General features: G+C 28.4%; 3 protein-coding genes across 4 annotated transcripts; 2 read left to right on the top strand and 1 right to left on the bottom strand.

The window, feature by feature from the left end:
• The first annotated feature begins 111 nt into the window (after positions 1–111).
• Positions 112–15,540, top strand: LOC109594215 (uncharacterized). The gene is made up of 9 exons (XM_049962562.1): positions 112–582; positions 11,671–11,779; positions 11,830–11,970; positions 12,025–12,099; positions 12,448–12,564; positions 12,623–12,724; positions 12,790–12,935; positions 13,473–13,762; positions 13,818–15,540. The coding sequence occupies exons 1-9, from the start codon at positions 236–238 to the stop codon at positions 13,991–13,993; spliced, it is 1,503 nt and encodes a 500-aa protein (XP_049818519.1). The 5' UTR covers positions 112–235; the 3' UTR covers positions 13,994–15,540.
• Positions 15,541–15,695: 155 nt separating this feature from the next.
• On the bottom strand, positions 15,696–16,522 carry LOC109594221 (protein stunted-like). Of its 2 annotated transcripts, none has more exons than XM_049962563.1 (3): positions 16,362–16,522; positions 16,081–16,211; positions 15,696–15,997 (listed from the first exon to the last, which is right to left on the bottom strand). In XM_049962563.1, the coding sequence occupies exons 1-3, from the start codon at positions 16,388–16,390 to the stop codon at positions 15,984–15,986; spliced, it is 174 nt and encodes a 57-aa protein (XP_049818520.1). In that variant the 5' UTR covers positions 16,391–16,522; the 3' UTR covers positions 15,696–15,983. The 2 variants fall into 2 exon arrangements, with proteins under 2 accessions (XP_049818520.1, XP_019864985.1); XM_020009426.2 differs by having other exon boundaries at positions 15,696–15,788.
• Positions 16,523–17,714: 1,192 nt separating this feature from the next.
• On the top strand, positions 17,715–22,047 carry LOC109594224 (xenotropic and polytropic retrovirus receptor 1-like). The gene is made up of 8 exons (XM_020009429.2): positions 17,715–17,877; positions 19,139–19,528; positions 19,602–19,863; positions 19,923–20,293; positions 20,346–20,493; positions 20,554–20,748; positions 20,807–20,973; positions 21,035–22,047. Exons 1-8 carry the CDS (start codon positions 17,809–17,811, stop codon positions 21,428–21,430), a joined length of 1,998 nt encoding a protein of 665 aa, XP_019864988.1. The 5' UTR covers positions 17,715–17,808; the 3' UTR covers positions 21,431–22,047.
• The last annotated feature ends 12 nt before the right edge of the window (positions 22,048–22,059 follow it).

Here is a 22,059-nt window from a genome sequence, read left to right as displayed (position 1 = left end):
ATTGATATTTATTGAACTTATGTACTGAATATGTGGCAACATGAAAGTAATAGGAGTTGCCTAAACCGATTAAACCGTGGCGTTTTGTGTTCAAAATAGTAGGTTATTGCTTGTGTAGAGATTTTGTCAGTTTGTTGTCATCCGCTCGGGCATGTAAATAAAAGGTTGATTTGGGAACCGTACAGTGATTGATTTCCTTGAATTTTGGTATTTTTTCACTGATTTCAATAATAATATGACTGAATTAATTGTGTCACGGGGGGATACATTTCCTAGATCGTTCCTGGACACCTACAGGGCGAACAGAACGAGTGAATACCTTTACAATGATCTCTCTTCGAGTAAAAGTGATGAATTAGTGTTGCAAGCGTCCAGTGATATTCCTGTGTCGAGTGAACTTCAACACGGACATTCGGAAAACCTATTGGATTCAAACACGGGGACGTCGGGCTACGAGGACTACAACTGTCCCCAGAGTCCGGGGGTGGTTTTGCCGAAGATCCAGCGAAAAGTGCCACTTTATGACAAAGTCGATCCGGAGGACAGCATACGGGATATTATTACGGAGAACGATTTTTACAGGTGAGCGATCGTAATTTATTAAAATTTATGAAACCAATTATCCGACCGGAGACCGAATTTGTAATTCAGCGTGAATTATTCAGATGAGCAATTTTCGTACCAACGAACCTGCTTTTATGCATAATCTTATTTGCGGTTGTTATGAATGAACATAAAGGTGTGGAAATATGAACAGTAAATTTTCCTGTATTGAAAGTATCCACACAGGATTAGCAGATGGGAACTTTTACATATCATAAGGAAACTAGTAAATAGTTTTTACGACTATTTGAGTTTAAATAATATATCTAGTATTTTTATTATATCTACATGTCTTAAATGCAATATTTTTGAATTTTATGTAATAATTGCTGATTTAAATATGGAGATAAATTTATGTTGAGTTAGAATTATTATAAAATCAAATATACACTTAATTTTGAAGAAAAAACAAACTTTACAGATTTATCTAAGTATATATATTTTGTGAAATCTTCATTTTTCGAATTCCACAAAACATTTTTTCCATATTAAGAATTTGAAAGTTGTCAATTCAATTCAATCTGTACTATTACATGTTTACTAATTAGTTTAAGTTCCGGCATTGGTTTTTATATTTTTTTAATTGCTTTAAATATCTAAAAATAATAATATACCTAGACAGTTTATTTTATTATTTATACAGCAAGTGATTAAATTGTAGTATTGTATTAAATTGATTATTTGATGTTGCGTGTTAAATCAACTCGATCTAAAACTAAACATACATTTGACATGAAATATTGACTGTTCATACTTCAAACTCTACCACCTTTTTACACGTGTTATTGATTATTATTATAATGTTATAAACTATAGGAAAGTTTTAGGTTTATGATTTTGTGTAATAAGTACTTGTTATAAAGATAACATTTCATACGTTTTTTATTAATTTTGTAATGAAATGTTTAATAAAAATATTTAATCATACAATTGCAGTGATGACCAAAGAAATAGCACAACATTTAAAATCTAACATTATTATTATTATTATATTACTCCAGCAGTGGAGGACATTTTTTTTTGGCGCCGTCGGAGATCGCGTGTCATTTCAAAAATATTTAATATTTTATTTCAAAAATTTTACTGTGTATTCTCAAAACTTGTATAAATATACCCTCAAAATTTTAAATAGATGGATTCACTAGTTTTTTTTTTAATTCCCAAAAATGGCCTTTTTTTAGGTTGTCACACTAGGTGTGCCCCTTAAAGGCATATATTAGTCTGATTTGGTTGACTAAAAAATAGCATATTCAAATATATTTAAGTTTTTTGTTTTATTTAACAATATTCTTAATGGCTAGTATTTATTCTTAATAGGATTTATATTATTTTATTAAATAAATTCACTTTCACTAAGAAGAAAGGAACATTGCTCTCCAGAGAAGAGGAAAATAATATTTAACATGAAACATCAAGGTTTAAATATTGTTGATATCGCTAAAATAATGTTTCCAAAAAATGGTTTACAGTGCTTATTAATAAATGTTCAACAAGACCCTGTATTACAATATGAAAATGTCCTAATAAAAAAAATAATTCTTTTTATTGACAGACAAATTGGAAAAATCAGTTAACGACATCCGTGTTGTCTTCTAGGTATATAAAAAATGAATTAATTGAATCACACAATAATCAGACGTGGATTGAAGAAACAAAACAAATGAATATACAAACAAGACTAAAAGTTTACACAAAAATGTATAAATTATTCTCCAGAATTTTGGTCATCCATATCCCATAGAACAAGGTTAGATGGTAAGAAATATACTCCTCTTAATAAAGTGTGGATCTCAGTTTCACTATAAATACTTTGAAACGCAGTGGAGGAAGTTTTGGTTTGAGGTTCCTTTCTTTATTATGGTATATGGCCATTACAAAAAATCATTAGTATAATGAACTGGTTCGTATATAGAGATATCATAAGCCAACGACAATTTATCAATTACATGGATTTTAATGCACGATAATGATAGAAGCATACCTCCAAAATTGTTCAAAGTTGGTTAAATGATAAGAATGTTGAGATTATCGATTGGCCAGTGTAAAGTCCGGATCTAAATACAATTGAAAACACTAAAAGGCATAAAATATTTTGATTGTGGAGGTGTGCCTTTCCTAATTAACATTAGGATAGTAATGTGTGCTATTTCTCAGACCATCACTGTATTAAAAAGATTTTTATTACTTATTACTTAATTTTACATAGAAATATTGTATTAAATACATTTCAGTGACTTGCAATTAAATTTTATTTTATTTATTTTTCATATTTAAAAATCTGGAATAAATATGATAAATTGCAATAACTAAACATATAAATCCGTATTACCCATAACATTAGGAAAGTTGTGACGTACTCACACGTAATACTCGTAAATAGAATAATTTATTTTATTGTCGTCAACAACTGTACGTGTACACTGTACTCCATAAATTATACAATACATTTGTTGTAATCCCACAAGAATTTTAAGATAATCCTTTTCAATTTACCGAAATGATTGATGCTAATCTTAGAGATGATGTAGCGTGAAACATATTTTCACTGATATTTTTCTTGTAGTATTACGTAAACAAAAAACTGGTTTCCAAAGAGGTTTGATTCATTCCAACGTGCGTCTTCTAATTTTAATTTCCCCTTTTATTAAATATTGTTTGTTATGTATGAACATAAAATACTGACTATTTAAATTCCATATAAGAAATTATTATATGTAAATTTGTGGATTCTCGATCATTAATCATAGATAAAGGTGTAATTAAATTTTTTGACATCATCTGTCCTTGATTTTAAAAACAAAATTAATATTTATGTGTTGTGTTTGATTCGTTATTGCACAAACATGCCAAATATTGAACAACAATAAAACTATTTCAGACTGGAAGGTAATAAACTACTGCAGGAAAGCCCCGTCCCTTTATTTAGCTTTTAATACCAATGAATATTTATTCATTCCTATATAAATTGATGATTTCATTATTGGGTACAATTTAATCTCGTTACTGGTGGTTTCATAAATATATTATTCACTGCGTTATTTAGAGAGTACAACTCGTTTTTCTTGTTAGTTGTTGTAAACATCGTAACTTAAGGTTTACACATTACAACAAGCAATAAATATTTTTATGTCACGTTTTAATTATCTATAATTGATTTGAAATTGGTATGTCATTTATTTGAAATGTATCTTCTCTTTTTTCCCCGATTCGTAGGAAGTGCATACTTTTACATTTAACATGAATGTGTGTCTCGCATTTCTGAAAAAACCGGTACGAACGTGGAAGACTTCGTCGTTCCACTTTTCGTGATGTAATTATGTATATGAAAACAATCGTTCTTCGATTCTAAAATAACATATCAAGCGTGTCCTTCACCGATACTTTCTCTAATGGCCCTAATTAAATATTTATGAACATATTCGATGGATCTTGTTATATAATCGCACGACTTTTACCACCACAACACCTTGGTCTATTTCCGGAAAAACCAATGTAATATTGACATCGGTTTAATCGGAAACAAATGGTACAGTTGGTTTAAATATAACTGAGGAAATTCAGCTATAAATATCTAATTTGGGACAAATAAATACATCATTAAATGTGACTAAAGTTTAATATTCAAATTAATAGTAATTTACTTATTTTAATTTGTGGTTAATATTAGGAATCGTCAAAATAATTATGCTGTTCTCGTTACAAAGGGCCTGTTTATAATCACATTTAACCGAGTTCAGTGCCCTACAACAATCAGATGTTAACAATGTATGCACTAGGTAATTTAAACTGAAAACGAGACAACTATTTTATACTTGGGAATTTATTACACTTACATATACATATTTTCCTCTTAGAATGCGTTTAGAAGAACTGGATGACTGGTAGCATCAAAAAATATTGAGTAAGTTATTATTTAAAAGGAGGAAATGGGGATTCATGAAATATTCACTTTGAGAAGAAAGTTAATAAACGGGCTTTGCCTGGACACAGACCTGCAAAAAACCCTGCTTATATCAAAGCTATGAGAGCTAATTTGGATTTGTTCAGGATCAAGTCACAGAATAGTATGAACGTGTGGACTCTAGTGATGAGTCTAAATTTAATTTATTTCAGTATGACGATCTTGCTAAACGTCCTACAGGGACTAGACTACACAGAGATTTTATCATACATACCCACTGAGAAACACTGTGGTGATTCAATTATGATATGGGGATGCATTTTTACTTCTAACCTAGACCCTTTGTGCCGAAATTAAGTAATAATATTTAATTAAATGTTACTCATTTAGTCAATAAAAATATAAAATAAATAGCATTTAAATTCAATTTTGTCTAGTCAGTAAATATAAAATAAACATTCTATACATTTATTTTTTCTTTTTTAACAAATATCTTAAAAACGATGGTAATATTACTTTAAACACACATATAGTAAAATTTATATTATTGAATAACTCACTTTCAGTAGAAAGAAATAAATATTACATTCCAGGAAAAAGGAAAATAATAATTAACCTGGAAAATTAAAATCCAAATATTGCTAACATCACTAAAAACGAAGATGTTCCCGAAAATGGTTTACAATATGAAACTTTAGACTCATTTGAAAACATAATAAGGAAATATCCTAATAAAAAAACAACTCAGGACAAACACATTGGAACAATCAGTAAACCTAATTCTTTTTTATCTTCTAAGCAAATAAAAAATGTATTAATTGAATCATGCAATATCAGTGAGTCTAGTAGAGTAATCAAACGACAACTGAATAAACAACAAATAGTTTGTAAAAATGTATTTCAATAAATATATCATTGATATTAAAAAGACTTTCAGAATTTTGGCAATGAGTGCTTTGGAGTGATGAATCCAAATTTAACAGAATATAGTAGATGGTTACCAATACTTTCGTGTATTCAAAGTTGGTTAAAAGATAAAAATGTGATTCTCGATAGGGCCAGCGTAAAGATTGGGTCTAAATTCAATTGATAACTTGCGAAATGATATGCAATCTTGATTAAAACAGCAAAAATCATCAAATTTAAATGAATTGCGGTTATTAATTGAAGAGTTGTGAAGTGAAATTTAATTTCAAATGACCATTGTAGATAACTCAAAGGGTACCCAACTAAATTTTAAAAATTATGTTTAAAATTATGTATAAATAAATTAACAAATATATATTTTTCGAAAGTGTGCTATTTCTGTGACAAGCCACATTTCACATTTGTTTTGTTTAAGATTTAGGTAGAAATTTTTTTTTATTTAGGATCAAACTGAATAATGGGAGAAAAATTGTAGTGTAATTATTTTAAATATTTTGAATGCATTTAATTAGAGGTGTGTATTTTTCAATTAACATTAAATAGTAATGTGTGCTATTTCTTTGGCCACCACCGTACATGTAACATTTTATAGAATATGAAAATGTTAGTTTATAGTATAAAACCAACCATATTAGTATATTAATATTATTTTAATAGTTCACGTTAAATAAAAAGTCACGGCTATAATAATAATATTTATATTTTAAAATGTGTATTGTAATAAAAATTTAATCTCATAAAACGAAACAAATACATGGGAGTAATCCTTTTTTGTATAAATTTATTTTATGGCCATAATATTTTGAATATTGCTAAAATAATGACCACTACTGCAGGACTTTAGAATGTGCATTGTATTAGAATTTAAGCTCATAAAACTAATACATGGAAGGAATCCTTTTAGTATCCGATTGATTTTGTATAGTTTTTCCAACAACCTTATTTATTTTTACAGAAACGTCTGTCTGCAGATGTTTTCATCACAATTTCAAGGTTGTCCGTTTTCCCATCGATACATTAATAAACAAATATGCACCGACTGCAATTGTTTATAACCTCACCTCACAGACCGATAATGTATTCCACTTCCATGATTCACAATGGATACCTTTAATTAAACACCATTACTCATCGGTTAATCCCGTTAGTTCTTATTTTATGTGGTGTTACGGTTATGTCGAAATAAAATTCTTCATGTTAATTATAGAAAAAGCGATTTTTAATGCAAGCAGAAAGGAAGGAATAAATATTAGTAATAGTATTTCCTTAACAAGGATTGGACGCATTGATTTATTTATTTTTTGTAAATGGCTATAAATATGCATATATGAAATTATTACCTAATATAAATTTGCTAGGACCAATAGTTTATTATCGAATTATTAGCATTCATATAAAATAAGATATCAAATCCCATTAAATTAAAATTTTAACTTGTTTGATTATCTAAAATTGTCGTTTTTAATTAATTGATTTGAAATGTACAATATTGATGTACAGGAAAATCATGACATAGAATCTAACAATATACACAAAGAAATTGCTGCTAGCTTTTACAAGTTTTGCGTTAAAAATAAACAAATGAAAGTGTAACTAAGATATTTGTCAGTTTTTCGTATTTCAACAGTTGTATAAATTACATATTTTATAGCCATATTTATATAAACATATCAGTTAAAATACGCTTTCACATTTTCTTTCATTAATTATTTAATAACTTGTGTGTATGTTCATAAATGAGGTTTCAATAATACAATGTTCATAGTTAATAACTAATAAAATTAGTTTTCACAACACTCATGAACAATCTGAAAAGAATAATTATGAAATAATTTTATGGGTGGTCGAAATTAAATTTGAAACGATTATGACACATGTTTGATTCAACTCACATAACGCATTAATTAATTATAAATTATTTTCAAATGTTTATTGAACTAAGTGGAATTCTAAGAAAACTTGGATATGACTTTTATGCCTATTTAAAAAATATTTTTAATTAAGTATTATAACATATTATATACAGGGAGACTCACTAACTTATTCATTACAAGTTTATGGAAAAAGGAACACGGATGCATTGAGTTGAATTTGTTATAGCATAAGTTATAACTTAACTTGCACTACTTTTTCTAATTTATTTTGAATAAAATTTCCAGTTTCGCCAAATTTGTTATTTTCAGTGAAATACTTATTTTTGGATTAATATTAAAAAACATTTCGACTGAAAATTGTAAATTGAACCTAACCATAATCCATTAATCAAAATTATTTTTTTTTCATATTACTGCTTTTATATTGATCCATTCCATAAATTATTAACCTATTAATATGAATATAATCTAGTAAAATTAATTAATTAATAAATAGTGTTAAATATTGTATATGTAATGTATATTTGTAAAGGTGAGATCAGTAATAAATTTAAACTGTAAACATTATAATAGGAGTGATGAACAATATTCTGCGTAGATTAAATCTCAAGTGTTTTGCAAAAAGAAGAGAATTGTAAAATAAACTGTATATGATTATTTCAAATTCAAAAAGATACTTTTACTTAGAACAATAACCTATTGTAAGCATTCTTATAAAATTAGCCATCAGAATTTACATATTATCTGTACATTTATTTAAAAATATTTTGCAAAATGTTTAACAATCAACAAAACTCTTTATTTGCAACATTTTCTTTTTATTACTCATATTCTAATTAAACTAAAATACTTCTAATTAATTTGAAAACATTTCGTATTTACATTCCAAGAAACAAAGACCAACAATGCAATTAAAAATCTATTTTGTTTGATTATACATCTAAAATTGTCGTTTATAATTAAGTAAACTAAATAGTACAATATTTACATACATACATACATACGAAATTCATATCAAAAAATAAATATCAACAACTATGTTGAAGAATTTACCGCTGTTAAATTTTGCTTTAAAAATAAACAAGTAAAAGTGTAAATAACACAATTTTGAAATTTTTGTATTCCAACAAGGGAAATAATAATAAATAATTTGTTAAAAAATACTTACAAATTTTCTTTGGTTAGTTAATCAATTCACTAATTATCAATGTTAAATGGATATAATTTTCGTAAAGTAAATATAAATTTAAAATTAAACATTCCAAGAAACTCAATTTTTAAATATAACTATAAATGTTTTAATCTCTAAAACTAGAATATTCACAAAAAGGAATAGGAAAAAGTTTATTGGTGTTACACTGATAAATTTTAAATAAACAATTAAAAGCGTAAATAACATATTTGTCACTTTTTCATACAACAACAGTTGTATACATCCATTCCCCACATTTTATTGTCACATTAATGTGAAATATAATCAAATAAATAAATAGATATATGTTTATAAACTATTTCAGTGATATAATGTTTAAAGTCAATATTAGTTTTTAATTATTTGTATTACAATATATTATAGATTTTATAAATAATTAATTAGGATTAATTGACAAAGTGGAACAACTAATACATATGTTTGTTTAAACACAAGGAAAATATTAGTGAACGATGTAATTATTTTTAAATAAAAATATATTAAATTATTTAGATTCAGGTTTTGATGAAAATTTAAAGACAAACTATATAGGATGTCCCAAATGGGCCGTCCTTGGCAGCTATTCATTGAATTATTTTTGAGAAACATTTGAAATAAGAAAGTGCATCTATTTTCTCCATTTGAGATACTCTATACATTGAGTATTTCGAATACACAAAAAATATATTAAATTCCTCAGTAATATTTGACGTCTCAAACCATGATGGTGGGCGTAGAACTGCACAATTAGGGTGCATTAATCGGTCAGTCTTGATTCGCAATTGACTTGACATGCATTTTAAACTGGGCAGATGCAATTCCGATCGTCGGAAAAGGCGATAACGATCGCGCAACCGATGAATGTTAACATCGGTAAAAGTGGTCGGACGAACGTTGCGTAAACTTTACAATTTCGATCTAAATTTTATGTAGACCAACGCAACAGAATGCGGGAAGTGCATGTTCTGTAATTGCTTTGCGTCCGCCAGGGATTGCCGCACCTTCCCCATTGTCGATGGAACAGTTTGTGACAAGTGTGTAAAACGATGCCCCGTTCCAAACTGATTTATTGCATTTTTAACTAATAGACTTGACATGAATACTAACGGCCATAAGAGAGGTTGTTATCAGCTCGCCAAATAAATCCGCCTTGATATTTATACGACGACCTAGATCATTCATACGTGAACCCAATAATTAGATCGAATTTAGATAGACCATTTTTATGCGTTTGATTTCTACAATCTGGTCGGTTAAGAATGTCCTTTTTAGTTTTGCTTACGTCAGTTTGTAAGATTTATTTTGTCAAAGATAATATAATTTTACAAATAAGTGAAATATAAAGTAGTGGTCATTATAGCAACTTTAAAAAAAGTTAAATATTTTAGCCACGACTTAATGTGAACTTCAAAAATAATATTAATTTACTACTGTTGGTTTATACAGTATTACAAAAACTACTTACTTATGGTTTAAATATAGCAACTTTAATTTTAAAAATTAAATATGTGTTATTTAATTTAGCATTTTGTATAATATCAATTTTGTTTTATAATTTTGGCTTTCCGAGGGCATAAACTCAACCATTTTTCGGATATTCGACAAGTCTATATTCCTTAAAGCTTCCTGAATTGAATTTGTAAAATTTTTTGTTCAATTTGGTTATAAACATTGATGTTTTCTATGGGTTTGTACGGAATTTTTTAAAGAATAAAATTGGATTGACCAATTGTTGTATATACAAAAATAACAGAAAAAAACATAAACATTATAGTTACTAGTATTTAATTTTTAATATATTTTAAAGTTGCTATAATTACGACGACTACTGTAAATAGTAACTTGCGACTCTCGAGGATAAAGTGACAAACTAATAAAAAAAATCGTCCATTTTTTGATAACTGCAGCATCTCTCATTTTTATAACGTATTAAAAATATATTACCACATGTTTTAAATATGTGAAACTTTGACTCGTTACTAAATAGATTCCAATCTTACAGTGACCAATGAAGATATTTGTAGGCAAAGGTCAACCATATTCGTACATTTTTCGGTGAAAGTTGAGGTTTTTCGATAGATCTTCGTGCTTCATCCCCAAAAAGGTCAACTTTAATCGTAGAAAATTCGTTTGGGATTCACAAAACTGTCTTTCGGGATATTTGTGAAGTGAACAAGTCAGCTTTCCTCTATCAGGGCTGGAAATATTAGCAACAGCCAAAGCCAACCAATTTTAGGAATCCGTGTACATAAATCAAACCGCTGTCAATAAAATATACCATAAATTTCATTGTTAAAATATTATCGTTTCTTACAAGTGCACCAATTTAAACTGGTTGATTTTAACATCAATTATTTGCACTTTCTAAAACACTACTCATGGTCCATATAAGAAGAAAAATTTTAATAAACAACGTTCCAAAACCGACTTTCAATTGAGTGTTTTGCATTGTGTTTTGTCTAGTGGTAAATTAAATTTGCACTTTAAAAGAGCGAGAAAAACTGATAACAATTCATAAAAGAGACGCTTAACCCAATTTTTAAGAGGTCGTTTTTAAAACGATTTACGTCGAATGGTGTTATACATATTTATCAACACAATTCAATTTGAATATCATTAAATTATGGAACTGGGATAACACTAACGTAATGCTTTTTGGTCCCATAATAAAATCATCTATTGTTACACCTAATTAAATTGATTTTATAAAATAATTTATTGATAATTTTATTGTGAATGTATTTAACTATTAAAATCTAATTTCATAATTGGATCGAGTCATAATGGACTAAAAATAACCGTTTGTAATTAGCAATCAAATAATCATTATTGAATTTATATTCTACCATAACCAGAAAACATATTCATATTACCATTGTTTTTTATTTGAGAACGAAGGCCGTGGAATCGGTGCTAAAATAATTATTTTTGTGTTACAGAAGGTCAAAACTCACTCACATACATACTAAACATTAAGTCTAGACCTGAATAAAAAATAATTTAACATTTAAATTTGAGCATTAAAGCTATCCAACATTTATACCTAGATTTCCATAATTACATGGTTCATATTAAAATTCTTCTTGGGTTTTTATCAAGGTTTAACATAGCCTGAGGATTTTCACATTTTGTAACAATTTTATATGACTCTAACAAGTTTTATTTATTTTCAGATTCGTGTTATTCAAAAAGCATTACGATAAATATTTACATCTTTCCAAAAAGTATGAAGAGGCTAGAAACATTGCTTATTACTTAGAAGAGAAATATCACGAAGTTAAAGTGAGTTATCAAGGCAATATATCATCTCCACGACTAATATTCTGTTTTAGACCGAAAGGGACGACTTGATTCAACAAAGGGACGAATTAAGTAAAAAATTAGAAACCAATGAAGCAACACTTAAAGAGAAGGAAGACGAAGTGTTCCTTCAGTTTGAGAGGGTCGTTTATTTGGAAGAACAATGTGATAAGGTAAATATAAAGTCATAAATAAGTATACATGTGCTTATGTTTGTGGTGTTCCAGCTGAAAGCTGAAAAGGAAAAATGTTTCCATTTAAAGGACTTAATTGAAAAAGAGAGAGATAAAGCTTTAAGACTGGTATGTACATTTTTTGATAACTTTGATAAATCTGCATGAGATTTGAATTAAATAAATGTTACAAAAACAAAATGTTATCACTAATTTAAACATTTAACCATAATATTAAGTTAATTATCTTATCTTGGCGTCTAATTTACGCAAACTTTCGAAATGAAGTATGTTTAGTAAACACGGTTACCACATTTCCTGTGTTAGCCTAATTACAGATCCATTTATGATATGAAAAACATCCGAAATTATTGCTAAAATATTGATATTTTAAAATAACTCTTGATGTATTTAGCATATATAAGTATGTAATACACAAAAACTATACGTGTTTATTAAATATTATACTCCTTTTAGTTGCAAGAACAAGCCAAGGAATCCGAATACACAAGAAGAAAACTTGAAAGGGCGCGACAAGAGGTAGTTCACCATATGACCAAAATTAAAAATGAAAAGGATGATCTAGAGCGAGAGGTAAACATAAAAGTTCAATATTGAAAATTTTTATATTATTATATTTAACTATTTACAGAATAGTGTTCTGAAAGAAGCTTTGGAGGCTGAACGGAAGGGGCACACTCTACCTCAAACACCAGGTTGTAGTTTACATGACGAATTGGAACTGAAAAATCAGGTAAGTTTATTTAAATTAATTAAATTAAATAAAAAACTTAATTAATTTGTGTTATTTTATTAAAGGTTGAAAGCCGCCACAGCAACACTCTAACATCACAATTCCAAAAGGCCGTACAGCACTTGGCTACTTGCAAACGAAAAAAATGCTCTGTTTGTGCCTACACAAAAGCAACTTATGGGAAATTAAATTCAAATAATCGGAAATATGAGTGAGTTGCGATTATCTATTTAAAATTTATGTTCATCATACTCTTAATGTGGTGAATCTAATGTTAAAACGTGCTGCGTCACCTAAATTACCAAAATGACTGTGGTCACGCATTTGTCGACGCAACTCTCTTTAATTAGAAAAATCAGGTTATTACTTAATTCGGTTTAACCATTTAATGTCAGTCGTTTTCTCATCTAACTGAATTATTAGATAGATTGTAAAAATATTTCTAAACTACATTACTACTATTAAATGGATTTATTAGTTTCAAATATAAGAATTATACTTTTTTTATAAAATTGTTGCTAGGGATTATATCAGATAATATCACTTATATGATATATAAGATAAATAAAATTACGTATAAAAATAATATAAAAAACCTACTTCCTTTGTACATAAATTATATTTTGAGGTAATAAAATTAAAAAAGAAACGTTAACACTTATCATTCCTGATATTAAAATGAATAACTATGATTTAAATTGTAGTTTGCACTCGTTAACTCTACTAAAATTATTATTTTTTTTCACAGAAAAAAATTGTTTGGGTGCCTGCAGACACCTTTTCTTGAGATGCGCAACATGATCCGTCCACCACCATCGCCGATGCACGGCGAGGGTGAGAGCCTGTCCGAGTGGTTCTGCCATATGGGCGAGAGCATCGGTACCCAAAGCGATTGTTCGTCAGTCAGTGTGCCCCTGGCGGAACTGAGCATCTCTTATGTGGACGACGACTCGGACACGTCGTCCAACTACTACTATCGTTGCCACGACAAGGAGGAATCGGAATTTTTGAGCCAAGTGAATTGTAATAGCTTTAGGGGTACGTTAACCAAAAAAAAATAAGACTCTGTTATAATTTAACGATGTATTTTTAGGTTGTGGAAGCGACTCGGGATTTTCGTCGGACATATGCCCCGACTATAAAACAACTAGCACGCCGAAGGAAAAGTTCTGTCCAAAGGCGACCCTGGACGAAACCGATTGCGATAAACTGACGCGCACTAAATGGACCGCATCGTTTCGGAAGTTTGTTAATCGTATCATTAAATAATTTTATCGCACAAAATTTCAATTGCAAATCTTTGTGATTTTTAATAACTGAAAGCTATGTGTTTCGTGAGGGTAAGTGTGTCCATGAAATGCCCGCGTTGTTTATTGATGTATGAGCAAGATAAAGTCGGGGTAAAAGTATCCTAATGTTTAAATTAATGCGTTTTAATTTTGTTAAATCATTTTTATTTTGTAGTTAGTACCTGCACTGAATCCTGTAATTTTTGATATTATTTCGATGCGAAAATGAATTTATTTCTGTACTTCTGCTTCAGATACTGAAATCATATCTACAGAATTATTTTTTTCTATCCCTCTTCAATTCATTAACTTAAATGCTTGAATTTACTTTGCATTTTTTAATACTGGTTAAGGTCCTAATTTCGCTAAAACAATATAATAAGTAATGTTTAGTAAATTCATGTATTTAGAATACTGTTTGAAAAGGTATTGATAATAGTATTTTTGAGGATATACTGATCGACTAATATGTTTGTTAATTACCATATTTGGTAATTTACTAGGCAAACATGAATTCCAATGGCAGAAAAGTCACAATTGTGCTAACAACAAATGTGAAACTATAAATAAAACAATAAATTTTGTGCATTTGTACTTAATTAGGATTATTTACGTAACGTTGGAATTCACGTGTTTACGTTATTTATGTTACAATGAAAATTCCTACATCTGAGGTTAGCACAATCATCCCCATATATTACCTTCCAGTGAAATAGAACTAGTTTTAGAATTGTAAATATAACATTTTAAACAATTTAATCAGAAAAGGGATGTTACATATATTATAATTTACTTCCATATCTCAGTCAAATTTTTAGTCCGATATAGAGAAAATATTCCAAATATAATAATTTATTTTCTCAACTGAGGTACCATTGATTAATTTCAATAACATTCACTTTCTGATACGCTGGTCTTGAATAATGATTTCAAAACATTAATTTTAATTTTTATATTATAGCTGACTACAAAAATGTTTTAACATAACTTGCCAAATCTCTATCAGAGAAGTTAATTTGCAAAAACAGACCAGAATGTTTTTTACATTCCATTTACAATGCATTTTCTAGTTGTTGCCATTTACTATCTGTTTCTTTTACAGTATTAATTTTGTGATCTGAATAGATTTGTTTATTTAATTTTATTTATAATTGGCATTTCTATAGATGTTTATGTAGATATTCTGAAAAAAAATGTTTTTAGAGAATTATAAAAACGTGTAGCAAAAATTGATAATTTATAAAAAATATGAAATTTGGTAGCTGAATACAATTCAATCAGGTAGCTGGATAGTACCTGTAGAATAAAAAAGTATGTATTTACAGATGATTGAGTCATCTGTATGAAAAATTACTTAAACTATAATTATGTTTTCTGATAACTTACAGTTTTATACATTTATCCTGTTAATGCCACTTATTACAGAAGTGGTAACAAACTAGATCCAAATTTGTTGTGATAAAATTGAAGTATGTCAATTTTTTATTGTTGAAATATTAATAGATGTGAAATAAAATGATATTAAAACATACGTTTTTTACTTAAATACGATAAATCATATAAAAGTGTTTTTATTTACAAACTCTTTGATCATATTATGTAAAAGAGAATGTTATTATTTACATATTTATAATCTTATTTTAAATTATTGCTATGGGCTGTTGATAAGTCAAACAAACAAATAAATTGGAAACAAGCTCTATTTTAAAATAACATTTACAACATATTAATTATATGGAAAGGTGTTCTATCTTAAGCTGACTGTACTGGTTCCCCTGAAAGAAACAACATATAATTAAAGAAAGTTCATTACCACAGTATACAATTATATAAGAATATTCCCATGCAAATATTGAAAAAATACAAACAAATTCTGTAAAATACAAGTTAAATAAACTTTACTAGGTTAAAAATTCACTCAATTAAAAACTGTATTTGGTTAATCAACTTGATATTGCACACAAACTTACTTATTCCCTTCCACCTGTAATCATTTTATATTTGAATATTACAATTCTTATAATCTATAAAAAATAATATTTACTCAGCAATTAAACTAATACTTACTGATTGGTTTTCCATCAGCCCATTTGGTAATCTTAACATGGGATTCACTCCTCTTGGCAGCTTCGGCCCTCAATTCTGGCTTCAGAGCTTGCCTGAGCAATTTCGCGGCAATGTTGGAGTAGTTGATGTAGCTGCAAACAATTAAAAATTGTTGCCATGGACTTTTAAATGTGCAGTTGGACATTTTGTGTAAAATAAGAAGTTTTTTTTTTAATAAATAAGATCAATAATTGGTTAAAAAACTGGTTTTAACTAAACTACTGGAAATAAAATATACTTACTTGAGACCAGCAGCTCTCCAGGCAGTCATTTTTTAATTGTATTTTTGTGAAATCGCACTTTAAAACCTAGTTTCTAAATATCTCCGGCCGAATGGTTGCCCGATTACATAAAGTAGAATTACCAACAAAAAGTCACCAGAAACTGTCAATGTGTGTACCAACTGCACTGTGTTTATATTTTTGAACATGTGACTGTATTTTTATAACATTATTTGTAATAATACAGCTACCATTGCAATAAGGCAAAATAACTTAAGGCTAATTCACATAAATAGAGATGGTTACATCAGTGTGTTTGTGTTTTAATTAATTCCTTATGCGCACCATTGAGTCACTAAATTAAATAGTTTGTATATCTTGTATGCCTTTCCAGAAAAAAATTTAAATCGAGTTTTATTAATAAATTATTCTTATTATCAAATGGATTAAAGCTAAAGCTAACTTATATGGGACTTGGGAAGAACTTGTACAAATATTATAACCGTTATGCATTATTTAACGAGTATAATTCTCCATTAAGCAGAATTTTAAAAAAGAATAAAATACTAAATTACAGGCGAGCTAACAAAAAATAATTTACTGGTGATTAAAAATACAATAATTTATTTTCCAAATGAATTAGTCTTTGTTGAAACATTCGCTTTCAACTTTCATCGTAGAAATACTCAAAAATGGATTTGAGTTACAGATGAAAATTATTTTTTAACAATTCTGTCCGACACTTTTCTATGTTACCCTAATCGTTTGACATTCAAAACTTTGCTACAATTTAAAAACAATTAATTTCTCAGTTATTAAAGAATACTATTTCAAAAGTATGTAGTCAAGCATTTATTAATTCATACCTAAAATTTAAAATAGTTTTTGAGTTTTGTTCCAAGTCGTTGACGGTGTTTGAATAAGAAATTTAATACAGAGAGACGCCTCTCTTTTGACTGTCTTAATAGATTATAAATATCAATTTCACCAACATCCAAATATTTACCAGTGATAGAAAAGTTATATTTACATAATAAATAATAATAAAGTTAATTAAAATTTTGTCAAATGGTTCCTTATTTTGATCATAGTTAAAATATCCCGTTTATAACAAACAAAAAAGGAATATTTTATTTATAAATTAAGTTAATAAGTGTGGAATAAATTTTAAACCTTGCTACTAAATCGCGTAATGCTCTAATTAAATTAGAATATTCGTTGTAATAAAACAAGAAAACAAATATTTGACGATTCAAATTTGGGACCCAATAAATATTTATAAGCGTGTGGCAGAGCAAATCTTCCTAAATACAATTCAAATGTAATATCGGCACGATAAAAAGCCAATTGATTTACAAATTAAACACACGAGCTCAGTGTAATTTGTTTAGTACTCCGTTCAAGTAGGTAAAGATAAATAAGAATGTTTTTCTCTCCGCATTAAGTGATTAGCCTTCAATGTTACAATATGAAGTTTGCAGAACATTTGGGTGCTCACATAACTCCAGAATGGAGGAAACAATATATAAATTACGAAGTAAGTTTTACATTTATTGCTGATCAGATGATTTCGTTTTGTTAGTTTTGAGGTTAGGTTTATTTGTATTGTTCATTTTAATCTGTACTTAATTTTACAACTAATTTAAGAGAAGAATATGATCATAATGTTCCATTGTTTCGTTGTGATAAATGTATTTAATTGTCCCAATTTAAAATTTAGGGTGCTTAGATATTGATTAGTATTGATTTAATAAAAATGTATTGTTTAGATGTAAATTGTAATTTTGAAAAAGCTTTTACCTACTTCAATGATATTTGAGACATAATACGATATTAATAGGAACACATTACGATAATAAAATTCCTAGAAATCGATATTTACTACAGAAACACATAAAATGACAATTATTTACATGTTGCATACTTTTGCGATTTTCATATATTTTCCTTAATGATAACATACTACGTTATATATAATACATTAAATTTTAATAATCATTAATGGTGTAATGTGTTTTATGTATTAGAATTATCTTTTATTCTTTATCATTGATTAAAAAGAGAAGCAGGACCGGATTTTATATTGTATATTCATTCATTTTTGTTTTATTAGTATACTATTCGTTCCAAAATCAATCATTTACATTTACTAAGCTGATTACTATTTTACTTTTCCAAAGATTTAATTTGGAAAATGCAACAATAAAAAATTATTTAAGTAGAAAATATATTTCCTCAGTGTAAAAGAAAAAATTTCAAAGTGGTCAATTTACAAGGGGGACATTCTCATAAAATTTGTATTTTTTGACGATTAATTTTTTTCCACCTCCTTTTTCGTACATTTGTATCTCTCTCAATTGTTCTGGGGTAAAATACTCACAATACATAATTTGTATAGTATTATTATAATAATTAATATTCCAATATTGTAGAAAAAATAAGATAATTTGTGCTATTTTTACAATATATTCCCTAGACTATCACAATCATAAGAATATGATTTTATGTTTACACAGAAATATGAATATGCGTATTTTTTTTATAAAATTTGGTATATACAAATATTTCAGGGGATGTTTAATCCAGTGGTATAGTTAGATTTTGTATAAAAAAATACTAGTCGATTTCTTTAATTTTCATACCTAAATAAATACCCAGTAGATTTAGTTTTTGGGCAAAAAAGTTACATCTTGCCTACAAGTACATATTTTCATGCTTTACAATTGAAAAAAAAACCCAAAATCGGACAAAAAATACAAATATACCACCCTTATAATTTTCCTTATAATTATTTATAGGAAATGAAGGCTATGCTGTATTTGACAGTAGAAGAGGCCCCTTCTTCAGAAAGCGTGGAAGCTGAAGTTGTTAAAAGACATTTTATGAATTTCGACGAACAATTTTTTCATTACTGTGATAAAGAACTGAAAAAGATAAATGTATTTTACGCCGAAAAATTGGCGGAAGCCACAAGAAAATTCGCCAACCTGAATACCGAACTGAAAATGTCGATAGAGCAACTTAAAATGGGAAAAAAGAGAGGGGAATCCAGAAAACTTACACCGGCCAGAAAGTTGCAGGATCTCAAGTTAGCCTTTAGCGAGTTTTATTTAAGTCTCATTTTACTACAAAATTACCAAACATTAAACCACACGGGGTTCCGCAAGATTCTTAAAAAACATGATAAGGTAAAGATGGGTTTTTTCTAAACTGAATTAATTTTTTAATTTTGTATATATTAAAATATTTAATATATTTTAGCTTCTACAAACAGATCTTGGTGCTAAGTGGCGCGTTGAACACGTCGAAACCTCTCATTTTTACACGAATAAAGATATAGACAAATTAATCAGTGATACCGAAAACACAGTAACAAATGACTTAGAAGCTGGCGACCGACAAAAGGCCATGAAAAGACTGCGTGTTCCCCCATTGGGAGAGCAACAATCTCCATGGACCACATTTAAGGTTGGACTGTTTTCGGGATCATTCATCGTTCTGCTAATTGCTGTAATATTATCCGGTGAATACAAATTAACAAATATCATTACAATTTTATAATGTCTTAATAAAATTTTGCAGCAATTTTCCATGAAGGTTCAAGCGACAATATAAAAATAGCCTTCAGATTATACAGAGGACCTCTCCTAATAGTCGAATTCCTATTTCTGATGGGAGTCAATGTGTATGGTTGGAGATCGTCTGGCGTTAATCACGTATTAATATTCGAATTAGATCCAAGAAACCACTTATCAGAGCAAGACTTAATGGAATTGGCGGCGATATTCGGAGTTGTTTGGGCTCTTAGTTTACTTAGCTTCCTTTACAGCTCCAGTTTAAGTATACCACCGTATATAAATCCCTTGGCGCTTGTCATAATTATGGTGTTCTTCCTCATCAACCCGTTAAAGGTGTTCAGACATGATGCTAGATTTTGGTTTTTAAGAATAACGGTATTTGAAACTACTTCAACAAATAAACATATCTACATTTTAAAATTTATAGGGGCGGATGGTGTCTGCACCCTTTTTTCACGTTGGCTTTGCTGATTTCTGGCTGGCGGATCAAATGAACAGTCTGGTGGGTGCTTTACTAGATTTTCAATATTTGACCTGCTTTTATTTCACTAATGGAAATTGGTTAGAGGCTGGAGGTAAAATTAGGGTGTAATTTGATTATTCCCCGGACTTATGATACATTTTGTCATTTTTAGATACATCGGAATGTATGGAACGTAATTTTATAATAAGACCAATCATTAACTGCATACCAGCTTGGTTGCGTTTTGCTCAGTGTTTGAGGCGTTATCACGATTCAAAGGAGGCATTTCCACATCTTGTCAATGCAGGAAAATATTCAACTACCTTCTTTGCAGTCCTATTTTCGACATTACGATCAGTTTATAAAGGTTAAAATATTATAAAATATTTGCTTAACACGCAAATGAATGTATTTTATTGTTGTAGACGATTATAAAGATTCTCCCAATCCATATTTCTATTTGTATCTATTATCTCAATTTATTAGTACCGTATATGCATACACATGGGATATTAAAATGGATTGGGGGTTACTGGATAAATCTGCTGGCGAAAATAAATTTTTGAGGGAGGAAATAGTATATTCGTCAACTGTAAGTAAAAATAAACTTTAAGTATAACCACTGTTAGTATATTTTTTTTATTTAATTTCAGTTCTTCTATTATTTCGCCATCGTGGAAGATTTCATCATTAGATTCATCTGGACGATATCACTGTACTTGACTGAATCGAAATACGTATCTAGTGATATCATGACGTCAATTGTAACACCATTGGAAGTGTTCCGTAGATTTGTTTGGAACTTCTTCCGATTGGAGAACGAACACCTGAACAACTGCGGTAAATTCAGAGCCGTACGTGATATATCGGTGGCGCCCATTGATCAATCGGATCAAACTCAAATAATCAGGATGATGGACGATCCTGATGGTGTGATCAACAGAGGAAAGAAGAAGTATAACAAAAAGAAAGAAGATAAAAAACCTTTGTTGCAGGATGAGTCTATTATTAATTTTAAAGCAATTCCAATGTCAACATTGCAAGCATAAAGTAATTAAGTTTTAAGTTAATACCTTACATTCCCCTTCCATATTATTAGATACATATGTATGTTATAGTGATGTTGTGTTCTTAATGATTCTACATTATTTACCTTTTAATGTATAAAGACCGCCTCATTTACTTTATTTAATTCATGTTAAGGTTTTAAAAATAGTATATCTCACGTTAAGTGATTTTAAAAACATAGAGTCATACAGTATTATTGCAGTTACCACAGTTGAGACACATTTGTGATATATTTAAAGTTATAGAAGATAACTTCATTTAATTAATTCATTTCATAATTATTATAACAATTAACAATGTAATTTGCAATCATAAAACTTACATAAATTCAATTTGTATACTTAAATGGCCTTATATTTTAGTACTTATAGATTAACTGTATGTACTATGTACTTACGTAAAATTGGAAAATTTTAAAGCAACAAAGAATGTAGAAGTTTCTATTTTTGATATACACTTTATCATGTAGTTGATGATGATTGGAATATTGTTATAACGAATACTGTTAAATTTTATAGGCAAATATTAATTACATATATATTTAAATTATACATAACATATACCTTTGTATTTTCAAAATAAAAAAAGACAAAAATTACTAATTATTTAT

Source organism: Aethina tumida, chromosome 2 (genome assembly GCF_024364675.1).
Source record: "Aethina tumida isolate Nest 87 chromosome 2, icAetTumi1.1, whole genome shotgun sequence".
NCBI classification, from domain to species: domain Eukaryota; kingdom Metazoa; phylum Arthropoda; class Insecta; order Coleoptera; family Nitidulidae; genus Aethina; species Aethina tumida.
The sequence above is the reverse complement of the archived record's forward strand: the minus strand, read 5'-3'. Positions and strand labels throughout refer to the sequence as shown.